Genomic DNA, 12958 nt, shown 5'->3' with positions numbered 1-12958 from the left:
TTTCCTCCTTTTGGCTCAGATTCCTCTTCCCTATCTCCTCACTAAAGGAAATCAAATAAAACTCTCCTTCATGACCAACAGGAATAAAAGAAAATTTGACTGACAAAGTCCATCTCATATAATCCTACCTGGTAGTATTATTTTTTCTTCATATTTCCTAAGCTATGACATGTACATTTTCTACCAGAACCATAAAATCATTCTCTTACAGAGTCTGTTTTGTGAACAGAACACACGAGATGTACCCTATCAATAGTTACAGATTCACACAACGGCAGCATTTAGTGAGTCTGTATACTTCATTCGTTACTATGGTCCTTCTACTTACTGCCTAGCAAACCTTAGGATCTCAGCCTTTTCTGGGTCGTCTATCTTAGAAATAATAATCATATTATGTTGAACAATGGGACACTGTTGATATTTATTTATCTATTATATATATATTCTTGGTGGTACTGGGGATGGAACCCAGGGGCCTTCTACCTGCGGGTTACACTCCCAGACCTATTTTATATTTTATTTGGAAACAGGGTCTCTTAAGCCAACAGAGGCTGGCTTCGAACCTGCACGATCCTCCTGTCTCAGCCTCCCAAGTGTGGGGATTACAAGCGTGCACCACCACGCCTGGCTTGATATTTATTTTTTACTTAAAATGGAATTTTATTTTGAAACAGGGTCTCCCTAAGTTGTGGAGGGTTTCACTAAGTAGCTAAGGCTGGCCATGAAACCAGATCCTCCTGTCTCAGCTTCCCAAGTACTGGGATTACAAGTGTGGGCCACCACACCCGGCTAAGAAAATGGGAATTTTGATGCTTCAACTCTACAGATGTCTAGAAGGCCTATAGAGTATCTCACTCTTCAAAAGGCAGGTTAAATTAAGTATCTGGCATTCTCATTGCCCACTTCTCCACATTCTTCTTTCTAGGGCTCCCAAGGGTAACAAAGCTTACTCCATAAGAGGTGTGCTAAAAGGTTAAGGAACATGGGAAAAGCTGCTCTGAGAAGACATGAATGACAATCAGAAAATTGTAAAATGCTGTAACTAACTCTAGATGGCTCCAGTACTGAGAGGGGGAGAGAGGAAAGCGGGGCGGAGAGAAAGCTAGCGCACAAGCATGAGCACAGTGTGGAGAAACAGGTGAAGGATGAAACAAATTGAAAATGAAAACGCTATTTCTTTACCAAGTAACTAGGAGATTCTTTTCCCGTAAAAACAATGCTTGTGTGATGGCGTCCTTGTGTCCCTTGAGACGGTAGAGGCCACTTTCGTTGATCACATCCCACACAATAACATCTGTGTCCTAATGGAAGGAAATAATACAGAAGGAATGTTTTACACCACATAAGGCTTAACTTGACATACAACTACATTTTTTTTTTTTTTGGTGGTACTAGGAGTAGAACCCAGGGGCTTTCTACCTCTGGGCTATACTCCATACCTATTTTATATTTTATTTGGAAACAGGGTCTCACTAGGTAGCTGAGGCTGGCTTCGAACCTGTGCGATCCTCCCAAGCACAGGGATTACAAACATGTGCCACCACGCCCGGCTGACATAAACTACATTTAATTATTACAATATCTAGCCCTTGTACTAGAAAATTTGGAAAGCATACAGAAAGCACAGAAGAATAAACATCAGCCTGAATTCCCCATCCAGGAATAATCCACAGAAGTTTTGTTGCATATGTATATACACACAGACTACAGTGTGTGCGCGCGAGAGCGCGCGTGCGTGCGTGTGTGTGTGTGTATGTGTGTGTGTGTGCGTGCGCGTACGCGCTCCTGTGTGCATCTCTATCTCCAGGCTGTTATTTTTTTAATAGAAAACAGAGATCATACTATTTACATTAGTTCACAACCCCCTTTTACAGTTTTTTCCTGTTACACATTTAGGTGGTTCCCAATTTTTTGCCACAATAAATATGTGGAAAGGAACTCTCTTATACATAAGTCTTTGTACAACATCTGAGTAAAATAGACACTAAAATGGAAAATTCTTGGCTTGAAATTGATGTTTATGTTTAAGCTTTTTGATTATACCATCTAGAAGATCCCTAGATTGCTCTGACTTACAGAACCACCAAGAATTTGTACGACAAACCAGTTCATCCCTCTGCTCATCTTGGGTATTATCACTTCTCTCAAAATTAAATGCTAATTTCACAAATAAAAACTGCTCAGTCTTAGTATTTATGTTAATTTGCATTTCTAAACAGCAACCACTGGGGGGATTAATGGCCACTTGAAACTGACAATTTATGTCTGTCATCCATCTTCCTTTGAATGTAACTTTTGACTAAAATTATTGTAAGTTATATGCTTCTTGTTGAATATATTCAATTCTTTACCTTGTTTCTTGCTCTTTTTTTCCTTTGTTTATAGATCTCTTTTTTTAATTTTAATTTTTATTTATATTTTTTTTATTGGTGCACTGTATTTATACATCATATTGGGATACAAACTTTTGTAGACATACATGCACACATCGCCCAGTCAGCCCCTACCCGATCCCCACCCCATTCTCTCCCCATCCCTCCCTCCCATGTTTGGCTTAGTGGTTGACATCTAGTATTATAGCAATTTATCCAAAATTAAAAATGATAATCTCACATAACAGTTTCATTTGTCTGATACCAAGCTTTTGATGACTTAAAGATAACATTTCAATATTTCTTTTTACTTTCTTTCTTACCAGAGAATACTTTTTTTCTATTTTTTTAGGTGAAACTATCATATATTTATATATTTATTTTTCAGAAAAAAAATCTACCCTAATATGGAATATGGACTCTAGATACCCACAACGATCTTGAAAAAGAACAAAGCTAGAAGATATATATTTTCTGATTTCAAACCATATAAAGCTACAATAATTGAAAGAGTGTAGTACTATTCTAAAGGCAGATATATAAACCATTGAAGTTAAATAAAAGCCTAGAGCTAAATTATTCCCTAATTGTCAAGTTATTTTTGACAAGGTTTCCACGAACATTTGGTGGTGGAAATAATAATCTTTTAACTAAATATTGTTGAAAAATAATAATTACATGGAAAAGAATAAAGTTGGACCCTTACCTAATCCCATATACAAATATTAACTCAAAATAGATAAAAGACCTAAATATAAATCTTAAAACTATAAACTTTAAGGAGAAAATCTGGGTCATAAAACCTCACAACATTGAAATTGGCAGTGATTTCTTGGATATGATTTCAATGGCACAGGCAAAAGAAGAGTATACAAACTCCCTAAAAAATAAAAAAAAATTGTATATCCAAAGACAATGTAAACAGAGTTAACAGTTACTAATAGAATGGGATAAAATATTTCCAAATGCTATATCTGAAGGTATATTAATATTCCAACAAGACATCCTAAAAATTAACAACAATAAAGGCAAAAAATACCATTTAGAGATAGGTAAAAGACTAACATAAGTAATGAATCTCCACAGATAACCAATCTTAGTTGACTGTTTGATGGAAACTCTTGTTTCTCTGGTTCTGGTGTGTGTTACCTATTTCTTCTTTGTAGTTAAACTCTTTGAGTATTTTCTCTAGCGCTGGTTTTGAAGACATAAATTCCTTCAGTTTCTGTTTGTCATGGAAGCTTCTTATTTCCCCGTCTAATTTGACAGAAAGTTTTGCTGGGTAGGAAATTTTTGGCTGGAAGTTGTTTTCTTTCAGAGTTTGGAATATGTTACTCCAAGCCCTTCTGGCTCTCATGACTCGGTTTGGGAAGTCTGGAGTGATTCTAATTGGTTTGCCTCTGAATGTCACTTGGCCCTTTGTTTTTGTTGCCTTTAAGATTCTCTGCTTGGCTTCCACATTGGTCATTTTGACAATTATGTGGCATGGGGATCCTCTTCTCCGATCCTGTCTAAAGGGAGTTCTATAAGTTTCCTGGACCTGTGTATCAACCTCTTGCTCTATGTTTGGAAAATTTTCTGTTATTACTTCCTTGAAGAGATTGTTGATCCCTTTGGTTTCACTTTCTTTTCCCTCCTCTATTCCAATTATTCTTAGGTTAGGTCTCTTAAAATGGGCCCATATTTCTTCAATATCAGATTCCTGCTGTCGGATATTTTTTCCTAGATTAGAAACTATGCGTTCATTTTTGGAATGATCATCTTCTAAGAGCGAGATTCTGTTCTCCATGTGGTCTAATCGGTTGTTTGTGCTTTGAATTGAGGCCTTTACTTCATTAATTGCATCCTTTATCTCTTTTTGGCTCTCTCTGAGTTCTTTTCGAAGCACCTCTATTATTTCTACAGTTATTTCCCTGATTTGATCTTCTAGAAATCTCTGATTTTCTGTTTTATCGGGTTCTGATGTTGTGGGGTTGTGGGCATTCATTGCTCCAGTGTTATTCCTCTTTCCCATGATTTCGGAAGTTTGTGCCTTCTCTGGGTTCTTCCCTTGGGTCACTATGACTTCGCTTAAGGTGCTCTGGATCTCGAGTCTGTAGTATCTCTGACCCCACTACTCCTTTACTGGGTTGTATCACAGAGTCTCCGACCCAGAGAGTCGATAGAGGCTGCTTTAGACTGTGGGGGGTGCCAGGTTGCACCTTCTCCTATAGTGTGATATCTCTGCCACCGCCCCTCCCCGACTGGGTCAAGTCCCAGGGAGTACAGTACTGGGATTTCTCCTCTGTGGCCCGCAATTTGACTCACTGTTCTTGAGTACGCAGATGTAGCTGTACTGGATTCGGTGAATTCTCTGCTGCTGCCGCCGGTGGCAATATGGCGCCGCTGCTACGCCCTCGGCTGTGAGGCTGGCGTATTTCTTCTTGGTTTTGATTTCCACTCTGAATCCCTGCAGCGTGTGCTGAGCTCAGCCACTGGGAGCTTTAGATTTTACCTGCGGTGAGAAATCCCGCCTGGCTGTTCCGCAGCGGCTCACCTCGGCTTGCTATAGCCATCTGGTGAACTCGCCACTGCCGCTGGCAGTATGGCGCTGCTGCCGCGTCCTCAGGCGTGAGGCCGGTGTATCTCCTCTGTGGCTCTGAGCTCTGTTCTCAGTCTGCTTTCTCTCTGGAGCCTGGTGATTTTTTTTGTTTCTCTGGTGATGGTGTTTTCTGGCTATGAAAGGCGCTGATTTTGTGGTAATGGAGATTGGTTGTTAGCGGGGCTCTTAAGCCCCGCTTTTCTCAGTCGCCATCTTCCCAGAAGTCCTGTTTCTTGCTCTTTAACTTGTCTTAAATTTAAGTATTCAAACCTCTCAATCTTTTCCTTTAATGCTTTTTTTGTTGATATATGTGAAGTTCTTTTCCACCTTGATATTGGGTATTTACTTATTTAAAATGTTACTTTTTTAGTCTGGGCGTGGTGGCTCATGTTTGCAATCCCAGTATCTGGGAGGCTGAGACAGTAGGATCAAGAGTTGGGGTTCATAGCTAACCTCAGCTACTTAGTGAGGCTGTCCACAACTTACTGAGACTTTGCTTCAAAATAAAGAGGAAAAAATAGCAATATGGGTGTAGTTCAGAGGTAGAACACCCCCTGGGTTTAATCCCCAGTACCACAAAAATAAAGATGGATGCCTTTTCATATTTAGGTCTTTATCTGCGACTCACTTTAGTGAATGTCATGACAAAGTTTTAATTGGAAACTCTCTCAAAAAACAACCAATTGTCTAAGTACCATTTATAAGAAATCCATACTTTATGATATTCATTTATGTATAGTGATACTGGGGGACTGAACCCAGGAGCATCCTACCTCTAAGCTCAATCCCAAGCTGCATTTTATTTTATTTTAAAACAGGGTCTTGCTGCTATCATGTGCTACTGGCCTAAAACCTGCAATCCTCCTGTCTCAGCCTCCAAAGTACTAGGATTAGAGGCATGGACCACCACCACTAGCTTGGAGTATTTATTCAATTTGCTTTAACTATGTGAATTAACTAAATTTTGCTAGCATCTTCTCAAATACTTTATCTTCCCATTCAAACATGGATTATGTCTCTACAGAAGGATTTATTACATTCTTCAGTAAAGTTTCAGTGGTATTTTTATGTGTTACTTTTTATTGTGAATGCAATCTTTGAATTTTATTTTTCTACCTCATAACTTTTGAGATACATACAAACCACTGGTTTTGTAGTAATTATCATATTCGCTTCATTGTGCTTCCCTTTCCTGTTTTACAGTTTTGGGTAACACTTCCACAATGATGCTCCATAACAGTCTTTGTCTTATTCTCGTATTTCATAGGCTTTTATCAGAAAATGAAAGGAAACAAAGTGAATCTCCCAATTCCCCTCAAAATACTACCATCCATACAGTATTCTGAACTGAGAGCCCATAGTTCCACCCAACAAGATTTTTGAACAAGCTGCTCCAAAAATAAGCCTTATGCTCCTTTCACATAACAAAGTCTGGGCTTCTGCCTCAGTCTCACCTTGGACCCAGAAGCCAGTCTGCCTCCCAGCTGATCATACTTCAAGCTCGTGATAGCTGCTTTGTGCCCATTGAAGGTCACATTTCCTTCACCGCTCAGGAGACCAAAGATCCGGATAGAGCCATCCTCATAACCAACCGCTAAGTGCAGCCCATCTGGGGAGGGGCACAAGCAAGTGGCTTCTTGTTTAAGCCCCTGAAGGATGAGGATCTGAAATCATCAAATTTAGAAACAATGTAGAGGAGTTTTCAGGGGAAAAGGGTGGGAAAAATTAGGAATAGTAAAACTGAAGGTCAGTTAATTCCAAGTTGCTCTTAATGAATGACGATAAAACTCTTCAATCCCTCACAAGTTATTTAATATAGAAATTATTTTTACTAAGCAATGAAATATTTAAGAAAAAGTAAAACTATTTCCTAAGCTCTACATTGGCATACTCCATGCAAAATTTACCCAGACAATGAAATAAATGATCAAGTCTTCATCCTAGCCCCATACTAAGTGATTTTTAATACACTCATCCTTTCTTTAACTGAACCCCTTTTTATAAGAAATATGTCTTCATGGCACTAGAGTACCCCAACTGTTTTATTTTCCCAAGAAGCTATGGGTGGCAACACACAGCAAAAAATAGCAACTTGGGAGTCACACAGTGAACGAGTATGACTAAAATGCCTGTGTTTGGCAGAAGTTGTACAGTTAGGAAATTCAGTGTCATACATAGTCAAAATCTAGCTTAACAACCCTTGGGCCTCATTTGTGTAAGAAGATTATTCCATCAACATAGCAGAGTAATATTCCTTTCAAATGACCAACATTTATAACTGAAAGAAAGCAGAACTTGAAAAACAGAATTGGTAGAGAAAAGAAAACAGATTGCAGAAATAAATAACAATTAGAAATCTAACTCTTATTAGATTTTCATTTTCAGAATTTGGTGGTTGGCTAGCCACACTGGTTGGCTATCTAGACCCAAAGAAAAGAGAGTTCTAGACACCCACATACACACACAAATGCAGAGCTTTCCCACTTCTGCCTCTCCATCTTCAAATACACATAAATCATCATTAGCTGGGCTGTTTTGTGACATACCTTTTCTCCTTTCCTTAAGTCCCAGATGAAGACGTGTTCACAGGCTGGTACTGCCACATAGCGTCCTTTTTCACCACGAAGTGTCACAAACACAATATTACCTTTTTGGCTGCCAATCAGGCCAAAGACTGCACTAGCAACATAGCGTAGGTACTGCTTGGTGAGCCCCATGTTATGATGTCTGATACCCCAGGTGAGGAGATCTGTGCACATAAACAAAGAAAACTCAGTTCTCGGGCTCTTTGGTTCTGCCAGGGTGGCACATACTAACTGTTCATGATGTGGCTAAAGCATATAAATTGTAGCTTTCTAACCTTTTCTACTCTGAAAAAAACCCAGTGATCTCAAGTATCTGAACATTACCATTTTAAAAGCCATTGTTGACTCAAAATGGAATCCTTCATTCCTCAGGCTTTTAATTGTTTACATCATCACGGCCACTTCCTGCATATCTGACATCAAAGCCTCAGTGCAGCTGAAAAATTCACTTCTGCCCACATCATTATCCTCAAAGTTCTGCCTGTGCATAGTAGCCTGAGACTGAACACATCTACCAATGAGTACTCACTGTTAACTTCTAATTAGATAGGCACATATTTATCTAGGGATATGGTGTTGAATATAAAAGCTCTTACTCTATGGAATTAGCTTTCTAGTACAGTGGTTCGCAATCTCTACTAAACCTCTAGTCGCCTAGAACGCACATGAAAACCCTGCTAGAAGCCAGCTCACTCCATTTCCTGGTACTTGTTGCTAACTGACAGTGTGTGAAGTGGGGCCCATGATTTTTCATTTCTAACAAGTTCCCAAGTGCTTTTGCTGCTGTGCTTCCTGTACCACACTCTGAGAACGACTCTCAGTATGTGCAGGACTGTCCTTGATTTCAAACTCCAAGCAGCTACCTCCCTTGACATACAAAAATGGATGTGTAACTTGGTTCACTATTTTTGCAAGATGTCACAGCTTCTGCACATCAAATTCAATTAAAATGCTGACTATGAATAAAAGGGACAAAAAGAGAGAGATAAGTGTTTCCTTTTCCATGACAGTCTGAAAAGCATCCCCTAAAACATCCCCATGACCTAAAAAACACAGAATACAGAAGTCACAGCCTTTTGAGGCTTCTTTTTTTTGTTGCTGCTATGTGTGTGTGTATTTGGTTTTACTCTACAGGGACTATTTCTAATTATAATCTGTTTGGGTCTACTTTAAAAACAACAACAAAAAATCAGACACCAACTCTTTACTAGTATTTTCTGTTAATAGTAATTTTCTGGCCTTGGCTTTTTTTGGTTGTTTCCTCACAGGCACCAACATAAAGCCAATTAAGAAATTCAAGGAAAGAGAATAATGATAATATAGTGATAATGCTTTTAACTTAGGCCACTTGATAATTCTTCCCCAACTTCTCTCTTTCCTCCAGCCTCTTAAAAGGCAGTTGTTCCTCAACTTGGTCTATCACTTTTTTCCATGAAGAGTCATACAGCATGCCTAGGTCAGGACTATTTCCACTCATGTCTATTTAACATGCCTACAAGCCAATTTTACATCCCTTTCCTAAGCTGCTTTTTTTTTTTTTTTTTTTTGTACTGGGAATTAAGCCTAGGGGAATTCTACTTCCAAGCTATACCCCCAGCCCTATTTTGTTTTTATTTTGAAACAGGGTCTCAATAGGTTACTGAGTCTCACTGCTTGCTGAGGCTATCCTCAAACCTGTAATCCGCCTGTCTCAATCTCCCAAATTCTCATATTATAGGTGTGTGCCATCATGTCTGCTTTTTTTCTGACTCATCATTTTCCCAGTAACCCAGGCTCAAAACTTCATAGTAACCTTTTGAATCATTAACAAGTAACAACAAATATAGCCATATATATACCAGCCAAAACTTTAGAGTGCTTTAGGGGCTTGGCTTGGTGGTGCATGCTTGTAATCCCCGCGCTTGAGAGGCGGAGACAGGAGGATTACGCTGGCTTAAGAGACTCTGTTTCCAATATATATATAAATAGGTCTGGGAGTGTAGCCCGGAGGTAGAAGGGTTCCAGGAACCCCAGTACCACCAAAAAAAAAAAAAAAAAGTGTTTTATACATTATTAGCTATCTAATAAGCAGAGTTGTTTAATCACACATAGTAACAAATGAGTAAACATATGCAAAGAACTTAGAAAAGTGCCTAGTACATCATAAACATACACATAATAAATTTTCCAAAATAATAGAGGCGATTATTTACAAATAAGGAACCTAAACACAGCAATGCCCAACAGCTAGGCCAGTCATTTGGCTAGTAGGTACCAAACCCAAATCCCAATACAGCTAATTTAACTCCAAAATTTCCGTGTTTAATCACGTTAAACTGCTTTACTCCTCTTATTTTCACCAACTCCTCCAACTGTTTCTCTGAAAAAGGACCCCTTTTTCTATATTCAGCCCTTTTCAGTTCCAACTCTTTATCACTGAGTTACTGCACTGATTTTCCAACCAGCACCTCCACCTCCCTGCGTTTCATTTAAAAGTCACAATATTCACTACCTAACTACTCCAAAGTCCTTGAAAGGGCTTTGTAATTTACAAAATTAACTCATCCTACCCATCCTTCCTCATTTCTCAAATAATCTTTTATCTAGCTGGTTTCTTTCCTTGTCCCGAGACCTTGCCGTCTTGGTATGACCCCTCTCATTTATAACATGTACTTTCCCATCTACCTAAGTTACTCAGAGACCCACTTATTTTCTGGCAAGCCCAATTCCTGCAGTCTTTCCCTTGGATACAATATTTAAACTACTTCCATACAACTTGGCACCAGTCACTTTTGTTATACGTACAAAGATCTCGCCTTCTTTTGGAGAGGGTTCACGAACTTATCTTAAAGCCTCCACCATCACCGCTTCCAATTCATAGCCTCCCAAAACACGTTGTTCTTAAGGAGTAGATCGTGGATACGGACCTGACACATGTCCCAAAACAGGCTGACGTCAGGAAAAAGTGTGGGGGTTCCGCACATCGAAAACATGGAGAAGCATTCTCAGACCAGCCCGCGCACACGCCGGCAGCTCTACTCTGCACACGCCGGCCCCAGGTGTAGCCAAGGCCTCCAGGTAGGTGCCTAGATCCCCCCACCTAGGGACCGACCACAAATGCCCCGCCTTGCTGTAGCCCACCCCGCGAAGCCTTCAGCCTGGCCGCGCCCGACCCGACCAGCAAAGCAACAAGACGAAGGTAGTCAGCAGACGCTCCAAGGCCCCGACTCACCGCTCCCTCCACGAGGCCCCGACCCACAGAGCCCCGCCCACGGAACCCGCCTCTTCCGGATTTTCCGGGAGCCTCTTCCGCCCTTCCTCTCCTCCCTTCCGCCTTCTAGAAGGAAATGACGACAGAGCCACGCTCTGATTGGGCGGCGGCGGCGGGAGCGGAAGCCGGTGCGTCTCCGCCCCCGGCGTTTGAGCTAGTCACTCCACCCTCGGGAGACTTTGGCCTCGGGACCTCCGCGCCCGCTCTGGGCTGTCTGGATATGTCGCGCGGCCGCCTTCTGCCCGGAGCTTAGCCGGCTGTGCGGCCGCCCGGATGGGAGCGCCGGAGAGCTGTGAGCGGCGGCCGGGGTCGGCGGGGTGCGGCCGGCGGCCAGGACCCCGGCGGAGGGGCGGGCGGGCAGGGCAGGAGGGCTGCCTCGGCAGGTTTGACGGCTCTTCCCCGGCTATTGGTTGGGTTTCCACCGAGGCGCTACTGGGGTCGTGATCAGGGCGACGGGAGACTGGGTAAAGAGACCCAGCTTCAGGGCTGGGTGCCTTTGCTAGGGAGGCGCGCGCGCTCAGATGCTGAGCGCTGGGTGCTGAGTTGGCTCCCAAGGGACACTGGCCTGGCTGTGTGTTTTAGCTCTCAGGCCTTGAAGAGGGAAGTGACAGGGCCGGCTCCTCCTTGTTTGCTGACTGAGGCTTAGGTCCTCTGTTGCCAGGTGAAAATTAGCTTTCCTCTCTTGAGGTGCTGCCCACTTTTATCCTTGGGCAGCATAGAAGTTTTGCAAAATTAAATCTGACAGTTAACTATGCAAGTAAGCTCCTGTGACTTCTTAATGAGCAAGACATCTGCAGCCAGCTTAAAAATTAGATTAGACTTTATCTAATTTTTCTTCATGTTTTTAAGACTGATTCAAGTTATCTACCATATTCAATAAAATTGCAATAGAGAATACATAAAATGAGACTGCATAGCTAGGTGTTTTGAAACAATATTACTGTAGATAGGATGAAGGAGAAGGCAAGAAATTGTAGTACCAGACGATTATTTCAAGAAGCCTGGTGTGTGAGGTGACATTTGGATGAATGGATGCGGTGCATTCTCTTATAGTAGGGAAATGTGCTTCAATGGAAAACTGCATAGTTTAGATTCTATCTCAGTAACATCCCTTGGATTATCTGATTCTAAGAAAGCTATTTCACAACTATGTAAACAGTAGGTAACCGACATCATTGGTATTTTTTGTCTATAGACAGGCAAGTTCTCTCCTGTCTCTTAGAGGTTTGATAGAACTTTTGCCTCCTTTTGCACATTCATTTCAATATGCCTGACCTATTAATGTGTCTAATTTTGGGATTCGCTTTACCAAACATTTGCCTGGTTATTTATTGAAATGAAATCTTTCACATGTGAGATGTGAAACAATTTTATATTTGAATGAGTCATAATTTTACATTTAAAAAATTCTCTTAACATTATTAAAATTATGATAAGGACTGGATGTGGTGGCACATGCCTGTAATACCAGTACTTGGGAGGCTGAGACAGGAGGATCACAGGTTGAGACCAGCCTCAGCAACTTAGCAAAACTCTCAGCAGCCTGTCTCTAAACAAAAAATAAAAAGAGCTAGAGGTATAGCTCAGAGGTAGAATGCCCCAGGGTTTAATCTCCAGTACTCCCCCACTCCCCACACACATAAATTATGAGAAGGGATCACCACACAGATGGAAAATGTTTTAATAAGAATTGATCAGGACAACTATGAGTGCTAAATAACAATCTATTTCAAGGATATAACCTTACTTAGGCTTGAAATTGCTCAATGTATTAATACTTACACTGGAAACATAGTACAGTTTGTTTAGTATATAAGTGGTACTGAGGCTTGAAATTGCTCAATATATTAGTACTTATAATTGAAACATATGTTTAATATATAGGTGATACTACTAATTTAACATTGATCGTTTTTGAATGATGAAGTTAAATTTGACCTGGGCCGATTGATGGAGTTTAGAAATGTTTTTGTTCTACTGTATTTATTGATACTGTATTTATTGTTGACACATTTGACTATTTCAGTTAGGGTTTTTCACCTGAGTAACTTTAAAAATAAGTCATTCTTTTTATTTACATAAAAAAGCATGTTAAGTATGTTAGAATTGGTATTGGGTGGAAGTGGTGTGCACAAGTGGCCTAATATACACAGAACGTTAAAGTATTTAA

At 40.6% G+C, this 12958-nt stretch overlaps 1 protein-coding gene across 1 annotated transcript in view; it reads right to left on the bottom strand.

The window, feature by feature from the left end:
* Positions 1 to 7670, bottom strand: part of WDR3 (WD repeat domain 3) — a gene marked incomplete at both ends in the record, with an annotated part of 29279 nt that extends 21609 nt beyond the window's left edge. The window contains 3 exons of the mRNA XM_080691124.1: positions 1183 to 1301; positions 6408 to 6617; positions 7500 to 7670. Of these exons, the coding sequence (XP_080547250.1) occupies positions 1183 to 1301; positions 6408 to 6617; positions 7500 to 7670 (500 nt within the window). The remainder of the gene's footprint in view (positions 1 to 1182; positions 1302 to 6407; positions 6618 to 7499) is intronic.
* Between the last annotated feature and the right edge of the window lie 5288 nt (positions 7671 to 12958).

The sequence above is a fragment of the Muscardinus avellanarius genome (assembly GCF_963383645.1).
Source record: "Muscardinus avellanarius genome assembly, chromosome: 3".
In the NCBI taxonomy this organism is placed as follows: domain Eukaryota; kingdom Metazoa; phylum Chordata; class Mammalia; order Rodentia; family Gliridae; genus Muscardinus; species Muscardinus avellanarius.
This window is presented reverse-complemented; position numbering and strand designations above follow the sequence as displayed.